This window comes from Pteropus alecto, unplaced genomic scaffold, assembly GCF_000325575.1.
Source record: "Pteropus alecto unplaced genomic scaffold, ASM32557v1 scaffold3, whole genome shotgun sequence".
NCBI lineage: Eukaryota > Metazoa > Chordata > Mammalia > Chiroptera > Pteropodidae > Pteropus > Pteropus alecto.
Genome location: NW_006442484.1, coordinates 12,321,476 through 12,345,173, shown reverse-complemented (window position 1 = coordinate 12,345,173; position 23,698 = coordinate 12,321,476). Strand labels below are relative to the sequence as shown.

The 23,698-nt window shown below is 37.3% G+C and overlaps 1 protein-coding gene across 1 annotated transcript in view; it reads left to right on the top strand.

Annotated features, from left to right (window-relative positions):
- NCKAP5 (NCK associated protein 5) overlaps positions 1-23,698 on the top strand; it is a 570,133-nt gene that overhangs the window by 253,210 nt on the left and 293,225 nt on the right. Inside the window, exon 5 of the mRNA XM_025039578.1 lies at positions 6,662-6,749. Coding sequence (XP_024895346.1) covers positions 6,662-6,749 — 88 coding nt within the window. The remainder of the gene's footprint in view (positions 1-6,661; positions 6,750-23,698) is intronic.

The window sequence follows — 23,698 nt, the reverse complement described above, 5'->3', positions numbered from 1 at the left end:
CCTTTGTAAATAACATAAATGAACTTAGCCAAGAGATTGGAGTTAGAAAGGAGCCAGACATGATATTGAGAAGAAATGAGAAGGCTGCAGATCCCCAGAAAAAGGATGAAGGAAAAGAAGAGTGAAACTAGTACTTTATATGGTAGATTACATGGAAGACAGATGGGTGTTTATATATCTCTGCTTCTTCTCTAATATTTTAGAAAAAGACCAAGTCTCTGTATGCCCACACATCAAATGGGGCATGGCCATGTCCACTTGATGATCCACTACGCTCATGTGTAAAAGAAGCCCTGGGTTTTATCTTTCCAGGCTGCCCTCGTTCTGTGTGGTTTAGAAGCCGACTGGAGGCCAGTGGGCTTACTTTGAGACCCGCTGTGGTGCAGCAAGAGCACCCTTACAGGAACGTCTGGAGACAGACTGCCAGATCAGCATGCTTGGTGGAAGTGGCACCTGAAATTTAGGGCACTGCAGCCAGCAGAGGCTAAAGTGAAGGTCAGTCAGAGTGCTAAACGTACCACAAAGCTGTGACCAAGTAGAATGAACAGACTTGGAATAACCTAAGGACCTTCAGACCTAGAGCCAAAAGGGCCCGCAACAAACCTGGAGACAATGGACTTCTGTCCAGATATAAGATGGCACCACACTCAAGTCTCCCTACTCTCCAAAGACCATGATCCACCCAACCAGATATGCATATGGCTAGGAACTTTCTATAGAAAAGAAGCAGTGAACTCCTCTTCTGAGATGCTAAACACTTTTATCCAGGAGATAAATGGTCTACAAAAATAAAATAAAAATAAATAAAAAAATAACACTTTGTCAGCAATTAGTTATAATAAAATTGAAACATACAGAGAAGTTAAACAAATTTTAATTTTACAATGAATGTCATATACCCACCAACTAGATTCTACCACTCATATTTACTATACTTGCTTATATGATATTTACATATCTAGCCATATAGCCATCTCGCCCTCTCTCTCTCCATCTATCAATCTAATTTTTGAGGTATTTCAAAGTAAGTTGCAGGCATCAATACAATTTATCCCCAATTATGTACATACTTGAACATGAATATCATTAACTAAAGTTCCAAAATTTTTTACAATTCTTTTTCTTTCAAAGTAAAATTTAGAAACAATGAAATACATAGATCTTAAATGTAGCATTGGATGAATTTAAGCAAATGCATACATCTGTGCAATACAAACCTCTATAAAGATCTGAGATATAGGGCATGATCATCTCCCAGAAAGTTTCTTGTGTTCTTTCCCAGCCCATCTCTGCCTTCTCTCTGCCTCCTAGGAAATCACTGTTCTTAAAATTTCCATCAGAGATTAATTTTTCCTGTACTAAATTATATATAAATGGAATCATAGTATTTAGTCTTTCGTGTATGGCTCCTTTCACTAGATGTAGTGTTTTTGAGATTATTAGATATCATCACATTTATTAACTTATTCCTTTTGATTGCTGAATAGTATTCCAGTGTAAGAAATATATAACGGTTGTGTATTCTCTTATCGATAGACACCTGTTTCTCAATGGATTTTAAAATCCATTAAAAATCCATCAAGCTAGACTAAGTCTAACATTTAAACTCAAATTTGAGACAAAAGTTAATGCTAGTCAGTATATAAGGCTCAAGAAGAAGGTGAGTTTAGTTATATAAAAAATAAATAAATCAGTATTTTTTCTAAATAATCCAGTTGTAGTGTGCTTAAACTTTTTTAACCTTTCTAATAGGCATCCAGTGAAAGACAGCTAGTATTTTATTGTAACTCTTCATTTTCCCAGCAGATACAGGAAGTATGCTTGTCCTCAAATGACCATTGACTTTCCAGGATGAGTAGTGTCCTCTATATGAGGTCACATCACACCGTGCTTTCATGGGGAGGAGGCTGAGGTGAAGGAGAGGTGCTGCAATGACTCAAGCCCCAATACTAACTTTCTATTTTAACCCCAGTCCTACTCTTCATGTTCTTAAGATGAAGTTTAATCATGGTAGCACTCTTAGTTAAGTCGACACACTTTTGCAAAGTGGGAAGATTGGGAATCAAATGCAGAGAAACACAAGGAAAAGCAATTTGCAATTCACAGCAACAGCTCTCGACAAACTTCACAGTATAGGTGAATAAAACAGAATATGGTGTGCACTTTTAGCAGAAGTGGATGAGTTATGGTCTTGCAGCCTCCCATATAACAAAGTGTATGGGAATATTGAGCAATTTTATTGTTAATTTTATTATCAATTTATATTATTAATCAGCAAATAACATTAAAATATTTCTTAAAAAATATAACTCAGTTCAGCTTTCAGTTGAAGAGTCCATCAGATACCAATTTGAGTTGGGGAAGGTAGCTTCTTGTTTTACATTTATTTTGTTCTATTTCTGTCAAAAATAAAGTTATGCTAAACTGAATATCTGATGATAGATGGTGTCAAAGGACACTTTAGTCTGATGTTCTGATGATTTCCTAGAGTGGCAAAATAGGAGGCTAGATCTGTAGAGAAAGGACGGGCTGTGGAAAAGTCCGCATTCTTTTACATGCTGTTAGAAGAAACAGCTCCTAAGGATCATGTTTCCTAATTGTACTTTCTTTACTGAATAAGTCAACGTCTTTGGGACCCAAATCATATTCTCCGAATGTAAAGAAATCTGATCGTATCAGTCCCTGAATGATTAGGTGATTTCTTGCCTTGAAGGGATTCAGGAAACCACTATCTTTTAACATTTACTTCTAGAATGATCTTCCTTTGGTGTCTAGAGAGACCTTCTCTATGGGACATTAGGTCCAATGACAAGTACCCCAGTGATCTGTACTTTAAATAGGGGTTCCTGACAAAGACGGGTGCCTGGGCTCAGGGCGAGACTTTCAGTACAAAGCCTCACTAGTCCTGCTCTTGTGCGGTTTTGAATTGTTTTTGTTGTTGTTCATATGTTCTTATTTAATGCCCTATTTTCCTAACTTTAAGTTAGTGCCCTTTTTAAGCAAAAATTATCTTTGTTTGGGTTTTTATCTTCCCCCAGAAGAAATACTATTGTAGGAATTTATTAATTAAATGATATGTACCTTAAAACATGGAATCTATTTTTAATGAAATAAAATAGCTAGATTTATATATATATATACATACCTGAAATATACTGTTTGCATATGAATTTTATTTTAACCTGAAATACACTGTTTGCATATGAATTTTATTTTTTCTGACTTGTGTAGGTCTTAACTTTTTTAAAAATAGTTTATTATTCATTAAACCTCATTATATTTCACTAAATATAAATATGCTTTAAAAATTTTTGGCCTGTATATTTTTAGTTATATTAGCTACTTGATCAGTATTTAGAAGAAAGGATTTAGACTTAGGTCAGACAGAAGAAAAAAAAAGGAACTAGAAGACTTTGATTAAGGTCAGTGTTTAAGGATAAATTGTGCCAGTCAGCAACTTAAAAAAAAAAAAAAAAAAAAAAAAAAAAACCTTTGCCGACACCTGACCTAAGGAAAAGAATTGGCTTATTTCTAATCACATTTGGGAAACATGATAAAATTATTCTGTGTGCAGACTGGTAATGCATATACCTCAGCTATCAAAATAATAAAATGAAGTAAAATGTCATTGGGCATTCGAACGCCAATGGATGATGCCTCATAGTCTTTGATTTTCTGGAAAATAGAGAAGTTTGGTAAATGAGAATTTAAAAAAAAAAAAAAAGAGGATGTCATCAGGAAATAAATAATGTTATATTCTCATCAGGTTCAAAATATTGTCTCTCCGACCAGATTCATAAAGGTTATGAAAAGATCAGACAACTTAATTTTTTACCAGGAGTTGAGATTGGTCCCTGAAACTCTGTTCCAAATTGTAGCTTAGAAATGTAATTGATTTTAATTCATCATAAAGTAGTGCCAGAAATGTGCTCTCAATATTACTGTAAGTCTGGGATGCTTGAGATTCTGTTTTAACAACTTCCTGTCCATCTCTTATTTTCCTTTAAAAAAAAAAAAAACAAGAAAAATATAGGAAAGGTGAATAGATAATTTTTTCTTTTTGATCCAGCAGTCTGTGCATAGAACTTTTAATTATACAGAAGAGATAATTCAGCAAGATATGCATAGAGAGAAATTGTACTTTAACTTTTTTGTACTTTATTTTTTTAAAAGACAATTTTAATTTTAACTGAGTTCTAACTATTAGGACACATTCATGCCAAATCTTTATAAATGAATGAAATAAGGATTGAAATAAGAAAGAACTCCAGCCTCTGTGCTAAGGTAGAAAGAAAGTAGACTAATATTCAGAAAACCAGGGGTTAGTTCCTGATCTGTCATACATAACCTGAGTGACCTTGGGTAAACCATCACTGTTTATCATTACTTTTCCTATCTATGATAGATTTGGCACACATCATGAAAACTCTACTACCGTTCAAGAGATCATTTCTGTTTACGTACAGCGACATAAAGTATTAGAGATTGGCTCTGATCAGTTTTTATTTCAGAATTCATGACTTCTTCACCCTTATTTTTTTTCACATAAACTTAGTTTGTCTCTTCCACCAGATGTTAAGCTTTCTTCAAGTCAGAAAAAATATTGTGCCTTCTTGGGCTCAGCAGCCAATAAGTGTTCACCAAGATAACTCCTAATTAGGAGCTGAGACTCTTCTTCAATTAAAATACTTCCCTGCATGGAAATAAAGCCTAGGGGAAAGCAGCGGCTGTTTTTACAGTCAATAAAAATGGTTTAATCCTAATTCCCTATCCAACTAACTATGATCCTGTAAGTAAGCCATTTAACCTTTCTGTTGCCTCGGCTTTCTCATCTACCATGTAGATATAATGATATTTTAAAAGTACATTATAATGACAAATAGATGAGAGAGTTCTTTGACAAGCTCACAGTACTATATAATTTTGAGTTGCTACCATTAATAACATAAGATCTGTGAAAATACAGGAAACAGATTTTTTTTTTTCCTGGCTGGACACAAGACGAGGTGGTTTGCATAAATGTGTGGTCACACATCATTCTCTGAGCACTCATCATTGGTGTCTACTGTCTTCTTGAAGTCCTTAATGGGTTGCAGTGCTATTCCCTGTAAAGGCAGAATTTCCTCGACTGGACAATTTTGTTTGCAAACTAGTTCCTCACTCTGCTGCTAAATAGTTGTATGCCATATTAGAAACGTTGGCATTGTGAACTACACTGCCTTGGTTACGTGCCACTTCAGGGAATTCATGGTCATCCTAGAGCCCTTAATTTGCCATGCTAGAAACCTTAAGTAAGAGAGAGAAGCTGGACCAGCCTGCTTTCTCTCTGAAAATAGTATCATACAGAGTCACCAAAAAAAACAAAAACAAAAAAACGTGCTTCAGCATGAAACTGTGAGACAACGAGCTCAGTTTTTGGACCAGGGAGCATTGTGTTCAGTGCATTTAGTTCAGGTATTCTGCTTTCAGAGTTCTGGTCCATGAATCCTCATGGATGGGCCCCGAGGACAAGGTCATTCAAACACAGTTCAAATATACATAATGAATGCCTGGCACAGAGTAAGTAGTTAATATTTTTTAAAATAAAGTAACAAAGGATTCATATAACAATGTCTATCAAATACCTACTTCATGCATAATTAAGGGAGACACATAATATGTGACATGTTTCTATACCAAATATAGTAATTTACTTCAGAAGACAAGATAAGAATATATGAAATATTTGAGCATTTAAAGTGTCGTTTTATTTTTAAGTTATAGAATGAATGATTTAAAGTATAAGGCTATACAAATTCAAAGACATGGGAGACCACTGAAGAAATCTCTTAGGAAGTGCAACTTGAGTTGGGTTTTGAAAGATGGGTGGGATTTGAGAATATAAAGAGGGTGTTGGCATTCTAAGAAGTAGTCATAGCATAAGACAACGTCTGGAAATGGAAAAGGGTGTGTTTGTTTCACTCTTTACTTTTGGACAATTTAGAGGTAGTGTGGTTATTTAAAACAAAATAGGATCATAACATACAATATCTGTTATAACTATAGAAATATTCATAAATATGTACTAAGACGTGTATAAAGATATTTATTGTTTGAAATAGCAAAAATTTTGAAGTAATTTCAATTCTGTCAGCAGGAGAATAGTTAAATAATTTATGGTGTCACATTAGTCACATGGTGAAATACAGAGAAATAGCTAAAAAGAATAAAGTAGATCTCCGTGTGCTGGCATGAGAAGACCACCATGGGAAGACTTCACAGTATATGGTGAAAATACATTCATGTGATATTTGTCAACTTTGAGAATTGATTTTAAAAAATCAAAGTGGTATCAAGAAGATTAATGTGGTGACACTGCGTCAAATTAAAAGGGAACAATTGAAAATGGAGAAGGATATTGGGAGATGTTTTCATGAGTACATAAACAGGGACCTAAGTGGTAAAAAGAAAGAGAGAACTCAGAGACATTCTGAAAAATGATTTTAAAGGACTTTATGACAGACTCTTGATATAGGGGATGAAGGCAAGAGAAGAGAAAAGAAATTTTCAGGTTTAAGCTTAGGAAATATACATTGAAGAATGATTCCTACTAACTAGAACAGACTCATGTTAATAGGAAACCTTCTTTAAAAATTTATTTTTATTTTTTTGTTTTTTTCAGGATGGAAGAAACAGTACGAAATCTATTGCAGAGTCAAGGATCTACAGAGCAGAAAAAAGAAGAAACTGTTAGTATAATGGTCTATCAGGTACACCATGTTTCTTACTCTTGATTGGGTAATGGTCAGCTTGTTTTTCTCTTAATTTTCTAGCTCTGTCTTCCCTAACCCAGAGGTAAATAAGCAAGTATGATCCAGATCCTGATTCTCAGAGCTATATAATTACTCTGTTTGAAGAATCATGTACATGTTTATTTAACTCATTCATTTCTTTTTAAAAATAATTTATTTTCAATTATAGTTGGCATACACTATTATATTAGTTTCAGGTGTACAAGATAGTGATTAGACATTTATATAACTTATGAAGTGATCACCCAGTACATCTAATACCCATTTGACACCATACATAGTTATTACAATATTATTGACTATATTCCTTATGCTATATTTTACATGCTCATGACTGTTTTGTAATTACCAATTTGTACTTCTTAATCCCTGCCCCTTTTTTACCCATCTCAACCCCACTCCCATCTAGCAACCCTCAAAATGTTCTCTGTATCTATAACTCACTCATTTCTTGAACTCCTGTGAAAGAAATTATAGATTTTGTTTTTAAGAAGATGTAAAAAATAACTTTGCAGTGAAACAGAGAGACCCATCGAAAATATTGCAGTTCTCTGCAATCAGAACTATAAGAGGTATCTACAGCATTCTCTGGGAACAAGGTGGGGTGTGGGGGAAGTGACTCAACCTGTCTGGAATACTTCCAGACAGGAATACTTCCCATCAGTTGGACATTTGAGGTGGGCCTGAAGAATAGAAAATAAGAAGAAGGACATTGGAGGCAGAGGGGAAGCCTAAATGAAGGGGCAGTGGTGTGAATTTGCATGGCAGGCTCATGGAGAATAAGATGCTCAGGGTAGCCAGATAATGGTCAGATGAGAAAAAGTATAACTGAGTCTGAGAATGTATAAGAGCTGGATGAGGTCAAGCTTGTATCCTGTGCTTATGGGTATGGCCTTGCCCCTCAGGCAATGTGAAATCTAGAGAGGTCTAAAGAGAGTAACTGGTCAATGAAGTAACAAATTGTCATCTTCCCATAGGCCTTATTCCATGGCTCTTTAATACTAGCAAAGTGACCATGCTGGGAAGCAGGACAACTTGAGTATGACCCAGGTTGGCCACACAGATGAGAAGGCTCTGGCAGGTATAGAGCATAGGCACACTATATAGATAAATTGAGGAGTTTCAATGAAAATCACTTAAATCACAAATAGAGCCCTAGTATCCATTGCACAACTATACATGGAGAGCTAAAAAATCTACAGAAAGCAAGGAAAAGAGCAGAAATGTGAGGTAATTGCTGGGCAGCTCTTGGTATTTGCGGGCTAAAAAACAAGTTGGGTTTGAGGAGGCAAGCATAGGAACCCTGCTGGTAAAGATATTTTCACACTAGCTTCCCTGAATTCACGGGTTGGGTTGCTGTGCAATGCAACTTCTTATGAAAAAGATTGGGAGGAATCTGATCATAAAAGTCACGATATCATACAAAGTTAAAAAATCTAGGAAAAGTTAGCCTTAAGAAGTTTATGTCCTCAGTAGTTGACTCTTGAAACATATACAGGACTACCTTGGGACAAAGGGACAGCCGTTCTCCATCTCCAGTGAATATAATGAAAAGAGTTGACTTAAGTTGCCCCAGAGGAGATTAAAGTTACCACCATAAAGACAATAGAAAAATCAGTAAAATCCATTTCTTGTGAAAGGATTTAGATTTTTCTTAAGGAGATGGTCTTTACATAGATAGGGAATACACGCTCTGCTTTTCCTGATGTGAGGTCTCTTAAAGTTAAGGTAAGGACTTCAGTTCTCCTAGCCCTGAGTCTTTCCTGGCATTGTATCTGCTTTGATAGAAAATTGAGGTTAAGTAAAAACAAAAGGCTACTTGATCCTGCATTAAGTTCTATGAAGCCTAAAAGAGTCATATGAATCTGAAACATAAGTAATTTGCTCCCCCTCACAGGTCATACCAGTCTTCAATTAGAACTTAATAATTCAGCATTGCTATTGTGCTTTTTAAAATCTCCTCCTTAAGAATCATCCAGGTTCTTATTTTCTTTTGATCATTTTTTTCAGATCTCTCTATCACTTGTTAGTCAAATCTGTGGTGTAGACACTTAACGTCATCATCAGAGTTCATTTTGTGAAGCCAGGAGCTACTTGGACAGACACACTTTTAAAAAATGTGTTTTAAAACTGTTTTCCTCTATGACCCAGTCTATTTAGGAAATCAACTCTTCCCTCAAAGGCAGGGATCCCCAACCCTCAGATCCCAGACCCATATGGTCAGTGGCCCAGGCCACACAGCAGAAAGTGAGCGGCCTCAAGCAAGTGAAGCTTAATCTGTATTTGCAGCCGCTCCCCAGTGCTAGCATCACCACCTCAGCTCCACCTCGGATCATCAGGCAATAGATTCTCATAAGAGCACCGGTCCCTGGGGCCAAAAAGTCTGGGGACTGCTGCTGCAAGAGGAATTAATACTACAAAAAGGGATTTTTCAGTCATTGCTCTAACTGACCTCTGGCTCATTATCTGGAAAGTAGGAGATAGACATGGGTTACATGACCCATAGGTCATTTACACATTCAGTAGATATTTACTGAGCTTGTAGTATTTACTAGACACAACCTTGTTCTCTGGGGATTCAAGAAACGAGAGTAGAGAGAAGAAAAAGAGAAGTCTTGGTAGGTAGCACTGAGGCCCAGGGAGGTCCCTGCCAGCTCACAAATTCTGATATTCTAAATGTGGCTGACAGTAGCAAAATAGGCTGTGCAAGAGGTACGTGATGATAGAGTGTAGCACAGAGTTAATACCTACCTGAAGCCAAATCTTGTGTTTCAGGTGAGAACCGGGAGATTTATTTCTTCATAATGTGGGATGTTATTAGCACACCTGACTCAGATTTTCCAACAGCAAGATTTCTCTGACAGGAGCCAGAGGCCTGTGTAAAGTATAGGCCCATAGGAAAGCTGAGTTTGTTTCATTTTCCACTGTGGAAGTGTTTGTTTTGAGGCTTTTATCATTGAGCTAATGTAATAATAGCATAGTAATAGCTTTCTTTGTTCCAGGCCCATGCTAATTGTTTTGCATTAAAGCGTGGTCATATTTTGTTCAAGAGGTGTGTTCCTGAAGATCTCTCATAATTTGTTACTAGTATAATTTATAACTTGCATAATTCAACATGAATTCTCCCAAAGGATGAGGTGGACCCACCATGTGGCAGTCGATAGTTTAGAGTTTACCAGTTTTGCCATTGTGCAGTTCTCGACTCATCTTTTAATTTGGAGAATTTACATGACTTCAGTGTTTCTGCATGAAGTGACATTAATAACATTTTTATGTGACTACAATTTCAAATTTACCTAGTTCAGAGTCCCATTGAATGTGACTAGATTGTAGCTCATTCAGCCCCCACGACGACTTTGTACAGGAGGTACTTTCGCTATCCCTATCTTACAAATTTGGACGTAGGCTCAGAGAGGTGAGTACTTGCCTAAAGATGCACAGCCTGGAAATAGCCTAGAAGAGATTTGAATCCTAGTCTGTCTGACTCCATGGCCTCAGCTCTTTATGCTGAGGGATACTGAGAGATTACATGATAGGTCCCAAGTTACCCACTGATTATTATCTAAGTTGAGATCAGAACCTAAGCCTTTCCACTTTCTATCTAAAGTTCTTTTCATTCGTTTATTCATTTATTTTCTCATTAATTTATTTAAATGACAGTTATTCAATTATTTTTTTTTATATAAGTCTATTAGTTTCCTGTTGCTGTAACAAATTTAGTGGCTTAAAGCCACACAAATTTATTCTCATACATCTGGAGGTCAAAAGTACAAAATCACAGTACTGGCAGGGCTACATTCTTTTTGTAGGCTTCACGGCAGAATCGTTTCCTTGCCTTTCCAGATTCTAGCATTCCTTGGCTTGTGGCCCTTTCCTCCATCTTCAGAGTGCATTACTCTGAGCTCTGGTTCCATTATCATATCTCCTTAGAAAAAGGAGTTTGACCTTCTCCCTTCCTTTTATAAGGACCTTGTGATTACATTGGGCCCATCTAGACAATCCAGGATAATCTTCCCATTTCAAGATCTTCATTTTAATCACATCTGCAAAGTCTCTTTTGCCATATACGGTAATATATTCACAGGTGTCCGGTATTGGGATGCGGGCATTGGAGTGTGTGTGTGGCGGGGAGGGGGGGTGTCACCTTATTCTATCTATCACACTAGGTGACATTAATCTAGCAGGCTGCTGGTGCTTAGCAGACTCCGAGCTAAGTGCTAGAGACACAAAGGTGCCTGCCTGATAGAACCTTCTTCCTGGAAATCTCACGTTGTTCGCAGGATGCTGGACAGGGAGAGGAAAGGCAAATAAATATGTGTGACAACGTGATAGGAGTCAAAATAGCAGGTTGCACAGGGTTCTGGGAATACGAAGGAAGACGCCACTAAACCTGTTGCACTGTTCTCCCTGGCGACTCTGCCTTCTGCCTCAGACATTTTTAATAATTTATTTCCCTTTTCTTTTAGTCTCTGTTGTCTCTTGAAATGGACTCAAGAGTCATGAGCTTCCTAGTGAGTCCCACTGCCTGCCTTTCTCAGAACATCTTATATTTCCAGTATTTTAATACAACATCTGACTATCAGGACACATATGTTTGGTGCTTTACAGTTTACATAGTACTTACACAAAACGGATGTCATTTGTTTGTTCCAACAACCTCTAAAATGGATATTATCATCCCCATTTTTACAGATAAGTCTCAGAGGGACTCTGGCAAATGCTAAGTGGTAGAACTAGGAATAAGTCACAGAGTTTCCTAAATGAGATATGTGGAATGAAACTGAGCAGTTATCTGTGGAATAATTTGATTGCTGGGTGGGGACTGGGCACAAACTCCCCAGTTCACAAAGGGAAAGCCATGTCTCAAAATATAAAAATAAGTGAAAGTAAACAAAGATAAATTCATAAGCTAAATAATGTTCATGCGTGTCATTTTCCTGTGAGAAAGACAAAAACACGAGTAAGAGAAATATTATTATACGTAGCAACAAGAGCAATCATTTTGTTAGAGGGAAATAAAAGATCTCAAAAGATTGTAGAGGAGCCTGAATAAGTAGAAGCATCTTCAGTTTCCCTTCAGCTTTTTTTTCTTTCTCCAGTTTGTTCTCTCTAGGTGTTTGGGGGTTTCTTGTGTACTGTGTTTCATATTCTTGTCATCCAGGCCATCATTTCATTTAGTCAAGTTAGGAAACATTAGAAAAAAATCACAATTAGATAGGGAAGGGGGCAATTAAGCATGAATTAAATGGAGTAACTGGTTGGAGAGGGGCATCATTCCTTCAGCTTCATCTGTCAAAATATTTAAACACAAGCAGCCTGACTTACATACCAAAAACCCTGACACCAGGGAGGGATTACTCCCTTGCAGTCCTCTCATATCTGTAGCTACTGTCTGTGCTTTTCTGTTGTTGCTGGTACATTTCCTCCTGTTTCTGTTTTTCTCTCTGGAACATAAAGTGAACCTGCATAAGCTAATTAATTGAAAAAGAAATAAGTTGATGGACAAGTGGAAACACTAGCAAGGCGAAAAAAGAGCTGTCTGTGGAATAGCTTCTGCCACTAGCAAGACTTATGAACTCAGGCAGCCGCTTAAACTCTTGAGATTCCTTGTTTTTCGTATTTGTAAAAGCGGAGGTTTTGGACTAGATTAGGAATCACAAACACAAATACCTACAGTTGCCAAATAATGCAAATGGTTAAAGCAGGCCAGGTATGGGAAAATAAATAAATCAAGTGTCCTCTGGAGTTTGCATTCTATTTTTCTACTTTTGATAAGAAAATAAGTACAGAGAGAGGATTTGTTTGTTTGTTTTGTTTTTGTTTTCTGATTTTTTTTCTTTTTAATTAAAAGATAAAAGTCTTGATATTGAAAACCATACTGTAGCAACCCACACCTGGTTTAATGCCAAAGGACAGTAGGGAGTAGTTAGAGACTGAGGCAAACTAAAGAGCCTCTGTCTGGCCTAAAGGCAGCAACTGTGGCCCAGCAACAGCTGCAACAGATTCAGATGACCCAGAAATACATGTCAGTGTGGACGGATGGTCACATCTCAAAAGAGGTGAAAGCTTGTATTTTTATGAGCAGTTTCTTTGTCTGTAAATAAGGCTTGATTTTTTATACATGGACTAACACATTAAACAAGGGGCAACTCTCAGGACAGAAAGGTAATTTCTAGGGTTTCTGTTTGCTCTTAGAACTTTGGGGTTTTGACACTTCTTTACAATCCTGTGAGGCCTGGTCTACACTAAGTGCAGTGCAGAGGGCATCCGTCTATACCACTGTGTCCCACACTGCCGACTCTTGCTGAGCATCTACCATGGGCTGGTCATATACTAACCATTGTACAAGTGTGAGCTCATTGACTTTTCATGAGAACTCTTTGAAATAGGTACTAGTATATTCCTCACTTTACAGAAGAGGAAACCGAGGCACAAAAAGGTTAAACTGCTTGCCCAAAGTGGCACATTACCAGTGTCAAGTCATTTGAGCTCCTTTGTACCCTTTTAGCTGGGTGAACAGGTCACCATAAAAACTAAGTGCAGAAACTTTGTCAAGAGCTGCAGTGAGTCCCTGACCCAGGAGAGAACAGAGAAAGGTGGACATAGTGTTGCAGCCATGTTGCAGCGGTGTCCAGATTTGCCTCTCTCCGCCTCTTTACTCTGTCTTACCTTCACGGAGAGCCCTGAGCTATGCATTTTCTAAGCCCAACTCCATTACTGCCAGTGATGGTCTATGCTCAGTCATTGATTTCTTAGCCTGTATGTAAAGCAATATAATACGTTATACAAATTCTTTCCATTGGAAATGATCTAACTGAAAATCAAAATGAATTTTTTCTTAAATAATTCCTTAAATGTATTCTCAGATGTGATTAAGCAGCTGATGCTTGAGCAAAAGGAACCTTTCTAGTTATTCTAAAATCTGTCAGTCATCAAATATATATCCAGTTCCTTTTATGCACACGGAGAGTATGTGACATAGCCTGGGATCCTCCTCACTGAAGCCCAAGGCTGGCCTGGCAGAGGTGTTACTTCACAAGTGATAATTCTTATCAGGGGTAGAATATTTTTTAACTTAAACTTCACCTCCTTTTTTTCCTATAATGGCTTAAGCCTATTATGGCTTAAGTGTTCTTTAGGCGAATTCAAAAATTTAAATGCACTAGAAAGAAAACTTAGGGTTAAGAAATTACATTAAACAATTACAAAAGATACCTTTTCCAAATAAGAAAGCTCTCTTAAAAATAGCAATATTTCTAGTATATTTAAAGTGTGACTTTTACAAAATTCTAACATAATAGCATTTTTTTTTTCATGAACATGTGTAAATGCAGGGCAAAACTGAAGTGTCTGTGGTTTCCGAGAGTTGCAAAGTCCCTGACTCTATTTCCTCATTGAAGATCAGAATCACTTGAGAGAATCGTAGCATATTCAGCTGTCTGGGAGCCTCCTTGTAGTTTTTGACTTAGAATGATCTGTTTTGTTTCATCATTTTCAAGTATGATATGGGTCATCTTGGTTCCTCTGGTCCATAGATGTGTTGGCAACCACTGAGGTACTCCAATACCCATCCACTCCATCATCAGTGTTCCCTCATTTTGCAAAGGAGAAAATGGAGATGAAGTTCGGAGTCCAATTCTCAGTCCAGCGCAAAACTGAATATGCATCTATATTGTGTCTATATACTGATTCTTTCACATGCAATACTTCTTTCAGTAAGTGCACTGGCAGTTAATTAGCCAAGAGAACTGAACTCTTTAGAAGTCTTTAGAAACTTGACTCTAATTTATACAAGTTATTCAGAAAAGTGTTTCATTTTTCTTTTTTTACCTACACAAAATAAGGTAAACAAATGCAAATACATGGATCAGCAGTCAGTACATTCAGTGAATTCATACCAGTTGGGAAAAAATGATCTGAAATTCTACTGTCTGTTGGGAGAGTGACTAAGTCTTTGCACAGATATTTATAAAATCATAATACACAATAGGATATAAAAGATTTTATTGAGTGCTTTTATTTATGTCTGTGGCCTGTAATCTCAGGAAGTCTCAAGTGCTTTCGATTCTGCTTTAAGAAATTTGGCCTTTTCTTTGAATTGCTGTGAACTTTGAATAGCTGCTGAGGTGGGTAATGGTAATAAAGGGAATATTTTTATTATGTATTAAGTTTTAAAGGGCTGAAACTGTTCCTTGAGGAAGCAGTTTTCTTCCTTCCTCTTTGTTCTTTTTATTTTGTTTAAAGCAACATCCTTTATTCATATGTTTAGATAAAGAAGGTAGGAATTTTTTCAAAGACAAAGTGTGGGATGAGATTCAGTACAGCCAAAGTGTGTCCTACATAAAATATTTCTCTTCTCTTTGAAATTATTCTATATGATGAATTTATGATTTTTACACTACAGAAATAGCTTTCTAGAGTTCCAGAAGTTTTCAAAACAGTCTCATTTGGGAGCATTAGCTTGTTAGCACACCTGACTAGAGAGAATGTTCACCTCTGTAATTCCAATGTCACATTAAATACTTTGAAAGGAATAGATGAGATTTAAATAATATCACTAAGAGTTTAAATAGTTCCTACTTCTTGGGAATTTAAAATCCTTGGTTTAATGGGTTCTGACTCTACATTCTAGTTCTCAATTTCTGTCTAAAATCTCTGCTCAGACATGAATATTTTTTCTGTTAGATGTTTTGACCCTGGACTGAACTCTTATCAAATAAAAGCAGAATATAGTCTCTCTGTGAAAACAAATGTAGCCTATGAATAAAATGGTGCCCTGGAAAAGCACCTTCTCTTCATACAGGTGAGTGGGTTTTTGACAATAAACACGAACTACTTTCCTCAGCTCATCTCGGCAGAGGACCAGACTTTATGTTGGAATACTCAGATAGTGTCTCCGGCCAGGAAGTTTTGTGGATAGAATCCAAAAGATGTTGCCCTTTAGTAAGTGTGTGGCTTGGGCAAATACTTTGGGCACTTCAGATCATTAACCAGATACATCACTTATTTCTTTCTCTTAGGAAATGAATGAATTTGAACAGAGCAAAATCACAATGAATCAATCCTTGATCTTTGATCCTATTTTCTTAAGCCACCTGAGGCTACAAAACTATAATTTTATTTTTTTTAGGGCAATATCAATGTTTTATAAAACGGAGATAGAATAGTTTGTGGAAGAAATTGTACAATTTTGAAATTAGGAAGTAGTTAAGAAAAAAATGGAAAGTGCCTGCTGGAAAAAAATACACTTTCATTCCTGTGATCTCTCCTCTGCAGTAACCTTTCAGCTATATTATCTTTATTGATTTTGTGTGCACAGTGAGCTCAGCATGGCAATGAAGAGGAATCACCACGTGCAGGGTGAGAGAAAAATGATCTGGCCGGGGGTCTGCTATGTGCACTTAAGCCATCATGGGATTCAGGTGTTAATTGGCCCCACAGACATAACTAAGGAGACAGAACCAGTGCCCTTGCAGGCTCAGAAGCTTGTCCCCAAGCCCTGGACCGCAGGCTCCGGACTGGGGAAAAGTGGCATCTGTACCAAAGCGTCTTCTCTAGGACTCGAGTTCACTGTAATACTGAATGAGTTTTCAACCTAGCTGGGTCCCAACCCAGAACAGCTTCACAGAATCTCCAACCGTTGAGTCTGGGTCTTGATATGTTTAAAATATCCTCAGGTGATCCTAATAGGTCTTTAGGCTCATGAGTCAGTCAACACCATGTTCATGAAGCTCTTTTCTAGCCAGCTCAAATCTATGAGAAGAAATACAGAAGATTCTTAAGAAAGTTTCTCTTATGGAGAATTCTTTTTCCTCTCACTAATATTTTGCTGTTACCGGGAGGGAGAAGTTATCTAATCTTAGGTCATTTAAGGCCTATGCCAGCTGTGCCAGTGTCCAAAGATGAAGGATTCACCCCCTGTGCACTGGGGTTTGTAAACTTCTCAGGCTCTTAAAGGGGGCAGATAGTGAAGTTCACCGAACAAACATTGTTCCTTCCACCCCACGTCAGTCTGCTGGTTACTCGTTCAAACATAGATGCAAACAGTGCTGAGTATTTCTTTTTGTCCCTGTGCAAGAGTTAATTGAGATTAATAATAGGAAGAAGCAACTTGAGGAAAGAAAGGTTGTACACCGTTAAAAAGAATGCCATGCACTCTCAGCAGCCTCTAGCTTCCTAGAAACCCCACACATATAAGGGGTAGTGGTTGCGGAATGCATGAAGGGGAATACAAGTAAGAAAAGGTTTCAGGGTCAGACGGACCCGGAAGTAGATACCATTTTCCAGTCTCAGTTAGTTTTGTCATCTTGGGAAACTTAATCAATTTGGGTCTCACTTTTCTTCGTAATGGGTGTAATAAGGCTAAACAGAAAGGCTGCTGTCTTTGCAGTGCTTTCCCAGACGTGATTTCATCTAACAGTTGGAGACAGTGCATGATAACGTGCATAGCACATGTTCAATATTCAAGGAACAGTAGCTATTACATACTGTTGTTACCCATCTAACCCTATCTATCTACTCTTTTGTTCTTTCTCTTCACACAGTCAAATTCCTCCTCTTACACTGTCTTACTCTAGCCTGTCCTAGCAGCTAGCATCATGGAAGGTGTTAAAAATCTAAAGGTTCAAAACTGGAGAAAATGACAAAACTCTGAGAAATGTGGACATTTCAGGAGTGCTAAACCCAGGTCAGGTTCCCAGACAGGACTGGCCTTTTGGGTGGTGGCTTCTCCCACTGCACAATCTTATCATCCCCAGACCCTATCTACCAATATTTTCTCATTTAGATATTTCTCTATTCAAGCAATATTTTCTCATTTAGATATTTCTCTGAAGTTTCATCTATTCAAGCATTATTCCACATGATGAAGAATCAAGAAAATAAATATAGCAGGTCCTTGAAGAACATTTCATTCAATGTCGTTTTATTATAACGTTGATAAGAAAAAAAAAAAATTGATTCCCGGCTCGTGCCACTATTGTGTGAAGTGTGCATGTTCCCCCCATGTCTGCGTGGGTTTTCTCCAGGAACTCCAGTTTCCTCCCACATCTCAAAGATGTGCACATCAGGTGAACCGGCATGTCTAATTGTCCCAGTCTGAGCGAATGTGGGTGTACGTGAGTGTGCCCTGTGATGGAAGGGTGTTCTTTCCAGGGTGGGGTGCTGCCTGGCGTCGTGAGCTGCTGAGAGAGGCTCCAGCCACCTGCGACACTCAAATGGAATAAGCAGATTGGAAAAGAATTATCTTACTTGTTTTACTAATCTTTTTAAAATGTACATAGAGCTCACGTTTATCTTAATGTTCAATATCAGAAGTGTTTTGGGATCTTTAGAAGTTCAGTGATGTTTTTGTGACTAGAAATATGCCATAGGAATGTAACGCTTGTTTGTATCATTAGCCTGTGGTAAAATTGCTTTTGTTATATGCCTTTTCACTTAAAGTCACAGTTTCCGAGAATCTATCCATAAAGTGAGAATTTATTGTACTTAAGAAAAAGTCATCTGCATATTAGTGTGAACCAGTTAAATCTGAGGGCTTTGCTCTATCAACTCATCTCAAGAAACTGAGATTTAGAATACAGGATTCAGAGGAGAAAGACAAAAGAAAATAATTTTCCTAAAGTAATTTAGGAGTTTGTAATCCTCTGTATCGATTAAGTAAGTCTGGATGACACTTTGCTTTGGAAAAGGGTACCAGGAGAGAGAGGTGTTAAGAAGTAGCATTGGGATAGAGAAGTGAAGAGAAAGCTAGAAAATGCAACTTACAAATTACAACCATCATTTCTACAGTTTTCCAGATGCCATAGGCATACAAAAGGAAAAAGAAGACACTGTTCCCTTTGTTCTTCTGACCTCACACTCTCCGGACCCAGATCACAGGCTAGTATGATTACAGTAACTGTCGAAGGTCTGATATGCTATCCTAGGGCCTTTTAATGAATTCCTTCTGTGGAGTGTACCACATGTCAAACTGACAGGTTCAAAGAAACTTTTGGAGCAAAGCCATTGAATTGGGGTCTTATAATGGCTTATATTCTTCCCTCATCTGTTTAAATGAACAACGAAAGATTGATCATCATCATGATGAGTCCATTGTTTTGTAAACAAATCAAAATACATGTTTTCCCAAGAGTGTTCTGTTTGGTAGGATTGCCACCACATACACCCAATAAATTTTGTTTCTACGCTACATTAAAAAATCAGCCCAGTAAATTTATTTCTCCCCACTAAGGCCAAGCCTATAGTTTAGTCTGAATTAGTAAGCTTCTACTGAGATTATAAGTGAGGATGTGAAAACAACTCCATCGCAAGGATTCTCCTATGATCTTTTTTTATTTACAAAATAACTTGTAAATATAAAAAGATACGAATTAGGCTAAATTTCTCTTTGATTTTTTCTAATCTTCTATTATTGTATGGTTTTCTTCTCTACGCATTTTTCTTTTTCTCTCCTGAGCATTAGAGAATCATCATTGGAGAACTGGTAGTGAAAATTGCCACAATAATAGTTAATATGTGTTTTACAGTTTATACTTTAACAACATCATCTCTTTAGATCTTCACATTAACTTTTCAAAATAGGAAGGGCAGAAAGTACGACTTCACTTTATGGGTGAAGAAACCGATTTTCACAGAAGCAGTTAGTTGACTTTACGAGCATCACACAGACTCAGGTTGCAATGGTCTTGGTCTTTTGATTCCAAGTCCCATAGTCTTGCAGGGGTAACATTAATTGCATTCTATACCAGCGGTTCTCAAATCTGGCTGTGCCAGACCCCACAGCTAATCCTCACGATGAACTTGAACTCTTGTCAGCCCAACAATTTCAAAGCCTTCCTCTTGAAGCTGAGTTTCCAGAGTGGCCTGAACTATAATTGCTTCTGACTCTTACCAGTGTCAGAGAGTTCTGGGCACATAAAGCCGCTGAGCTGAGAGACATTGAAAACCGGGCAGAATCCCTACAGTATAGTAAAAGTTATAGACGGAGTGCTTCAGGGCTAATGTTTTAGTGATGGGAAGAGTCTATAAAGTGATCATGTGATGTCCTGGAGACCAGGGCTGCTTGGAAAGAGTTGGATCATCTCATAAGTTACTAAGGTAGACAAGAGCAAAGGCCATGTTTACCAGCTGCCTGTTGCCATGTTGCTGTACACAAGGTGGCCAGGCTCTGCGATGCACGATATTCTAAGGAAAGATTTGTAGTGTGACATGCGATGGTCAGTCACTATGTAGAGATGAACAGGATAGTTATCATGTCTTAGATGCTCAGAAGGAGGAAAGTAACCTCCAATATCCAGCCACCTCATTTTGCACATGAAGAAACAATGTCACAGACAAGCAAGAGCCTTTACCAAGACCACACTGCCCATAATGGCAGACTTGGAATGAGAAACCAGTTCAGTAGCTGGTTTTATATTTTCCTTCTTCCTGTGGCAGCAGAAAGTTGCTTAGCACCAAGATGGCTATTGGTGGGATCTAGAGGACTATTTGTTGGAGTAAGTTGGGAGACCTCTGGGAGACTTTTGTCTCAGGAATCATAACTTGCCTAGTTCATTATTTAAATGTTCAGAGATTTTGCATGAAGAGAATGGTTATTCAAGTTTTTGATGCACATTTATATTGCTTTTCATATGTACATATATATATTCTGACTTTTCTAAATGTATTTAGGATCATGCTTATTTCTTGGTAATCTATCTGAATTTTCTTACCTTTTTTTCCAAGATGAATCATCTGGCAGGGTTACAGATGTCTTCATCAAACACTCTTTGCCTCTCTACTCCCACTGTGGCTATGAATGGCTTGTCAGAATGTACATCCCACTTGATGACAAAGAATCACCTTCTGATAGCTTCCTGCCGTCTTCAGAGGATAGAGATAAAAATAATAATTTTAATGTCAAAAAGCACACCAAGACAATATTGCTGGCAAAATTTCTTCAGTAAAATCCTCAAACAATTGAGCCCTGTTCTATGCACTGAGTTTTGTCTGACTAGAGAAAGCAAGTATTATATAATGTCCTAGAAAAAAAAAAATGTAATATTTTTGCTTTATCTTTAAGTTCCATTTAGGCGCAAATAGGTGAGACTCTGTTCTGACATGAGCCCGCAAGAGAATTAACTAGATAATCCATCTCTGACTTTCAAAAGTACAACTAATGTACCTCATTAGAGCTCTTTCATTAGGTAAGCCTAGGAAGGAGGAAGGTGGGAGGAACAGAGCACCTTGATTAGGAGCGGATCTGTGAGTCTTCGGAAATTCCCAGGGCATTTTAGGATAGACAGCTTTACGACTTAAAAGATGATGTGTTGTGTTCCTGTGTGAGATGCATGTGGTGGGGTGTCAGTTAAAGGAGAAGCATACAAAAATCTCATTTTCTAGGAATGGAAGTTTATTTAAAGGTGTTTTTTTTCTTTTATGCAAATATTCTATTCGTCTTCATATTTCTGATAGCAAGATAGTTGCTTAAAAATAGTTTTCTATTGAAAGTATTTAAGAAAAAGTAATTCAGCTTAAGGTTTACTCACAGAGTCCTCAGAGACAAAGATGATATCATCCCTCATTCAGCTTATCATATTCAGCAATACTGGACGTTTATTGCCTGCTTTCTATGTTGTACAGCATATGATGATGAAGATGTGATATATAAAACATTATTCCTGTTCCTGATGGTCTTATATTATAATTGGGACCTGGAGAACTACATATAATATCTGTTTACTGAATTTGCAATGACAAGTTGGCTTCTCCATATGAACTACTTATTATTATTATCGTTGAAAACAAGAATTCTTTTTTACTAGAGGCAATTTTCTGCCAATACATTCAGTTTAAGAAACTCAGAAGATATATAAATAGTTCTCTGCCAGCAATTGTCAGATTTATATATGTAATTGAAGCAGTATATAGTATAGTATAGTATACCATATTTTATGAAAAAAAAATTTAGATGTAATGGTCATCTGACTGTGTATTCACAAGGTTAGTGAGAAATTTGTAATTGCTTAAATTTACTTTAAATTACAATTCTGTTCAGGAATCTCAGACATATGGTTGTTGTATGTATATAAAAAGACATAAGTAAATATAGCCATCTCCCTATCACTAATTAGTCAATGACTGAATTATAATTCATTTGGGATGGCCACTGCTCAGCCCATGATCTCAGCTTCCCTCTAGTGGCTCCCTGGCTCCCTTGACCAGTGAATTATGTCAGAAAATGGGACAGAGGTGGAGAGAGGAGAGAAGAGAAGAAATCAGAGAATGAATTTAAATGTGAATTCTGACACTAAAGAATGAGTTATTTTTAATACCTCCAAGTGTTTAAGTTTGACCATTAACCACTGAAACTTCCCATCTATATGACTTTCTTACCATTTTTGGCTTTTCTCTGCTCAGGTTATACTCAGACAGCATCCATGAGCTACAATGACATAGTTTCTGCTGCTAATCTTCTTAAATGTCCAGTCACCTGGAGCATACCTTTATTGAAAATTACAGCTCACTTTTTCACACCATTCTATTCCACAGTAGAGTTTCCCTTTGTATAAAGTGCCTTTAGAATTGAACTTTTTTTTTTTTAAGGAAACAAGTGTTACTGATAGATGGAACAGGCGATATATAAGTATCATCTGAAAATTTATTCATGTAACTTTACAGAGATGTTCAATAGGGCAGATAGTCTGCAACATTGAGGAGTGTTTTGAGTGAAGAATAATAAGGAGTAGATGTGAATTGATATGTGAATTGTTGTGAGTTCATATTAGAGACATAAAGAAAACACTTTGTTCTCTTATCCATCATACACATTTAATCTTGAGGATTTTACTGTGTGCTTAGTTCACTTTGTAAGTCAAATCCAGGGATGAAAAAGAAGAGTTTTATATGTTTTGCCTGACAGTGGTAAGCTTAAACTATGAACAAATTGGGACGACTTTTTAAATCCCGTGATTTATCTGATGCTATTTTTCTCCCTTTAATTTAGTATGCTAGTGCTGAACAAAAGCTGCTAGCGATCCCTGGGAATGTTTTTATGGTATTTGCCGAAGTGCTATCTAAAGTGACAATATATTCTGTGCACCCTCCCCACCACCAGAAAACAAATGAGTATATAAATCACAGAAGCCGATGCCACCGGGGCTCACTGGGGCGGCTGTCAGCCAGACGGCTGGCCTCTACATTTCCATTTAGCTTGTAATATGGTGTGTGTTTATATTTTGAACTGATTGAACCATCATTAACTATGGAAGTGGCAGAGGTTTGTTGAACCTGTTCTGCCGATAGTTATCTGAGGCCAGACCTGACATCTCCGGTAAAATCGCCCGTTCCCCGGAGGAATGGCCTGGGAGCCTTGGCAGAGATGCTGTCAGCAACATGGTTCACAGTTGAATAAAGATCACAGATTCTCAGAATTGCCATTAAAGATAGAGCTATAGGTTCATGGGAAAGTCTGAAAGAGGTAACCGAGCTGGGAGAAAGAGCATGACACTTGAAATCAGAACTATTTTAATTTTGGTTCTGCCACTTACTGTTAAACAGGTAACTTAATAACCTATCAGAACCTGTTTTCTTTTTCTTTTCATTAAAGTATAGTTGACATACAATATTCTATTCATTTTAGGTGTATGTCATAGTGATGCGACATTTATATACCTTATGATGGGATCACCATGATAAGTCCAGTAACCATATGACACTGTGTGAAGTTATTAGGATATTATTGATTGTATCCTCTGTGTTGTACATTTCATCTTATTTGTACATAAGCAAATTATTTGTTCTATGACTGAACAAAGCCTGTTTTCTGTCTGTCAAGGGAGTCTGGAATATTTGCCCCACATTCCAGTTGCTGCGAGCATATGAATGAATGGTATGTGAGAGGTTGTTTGGTTTAACTCTGAGGTGTT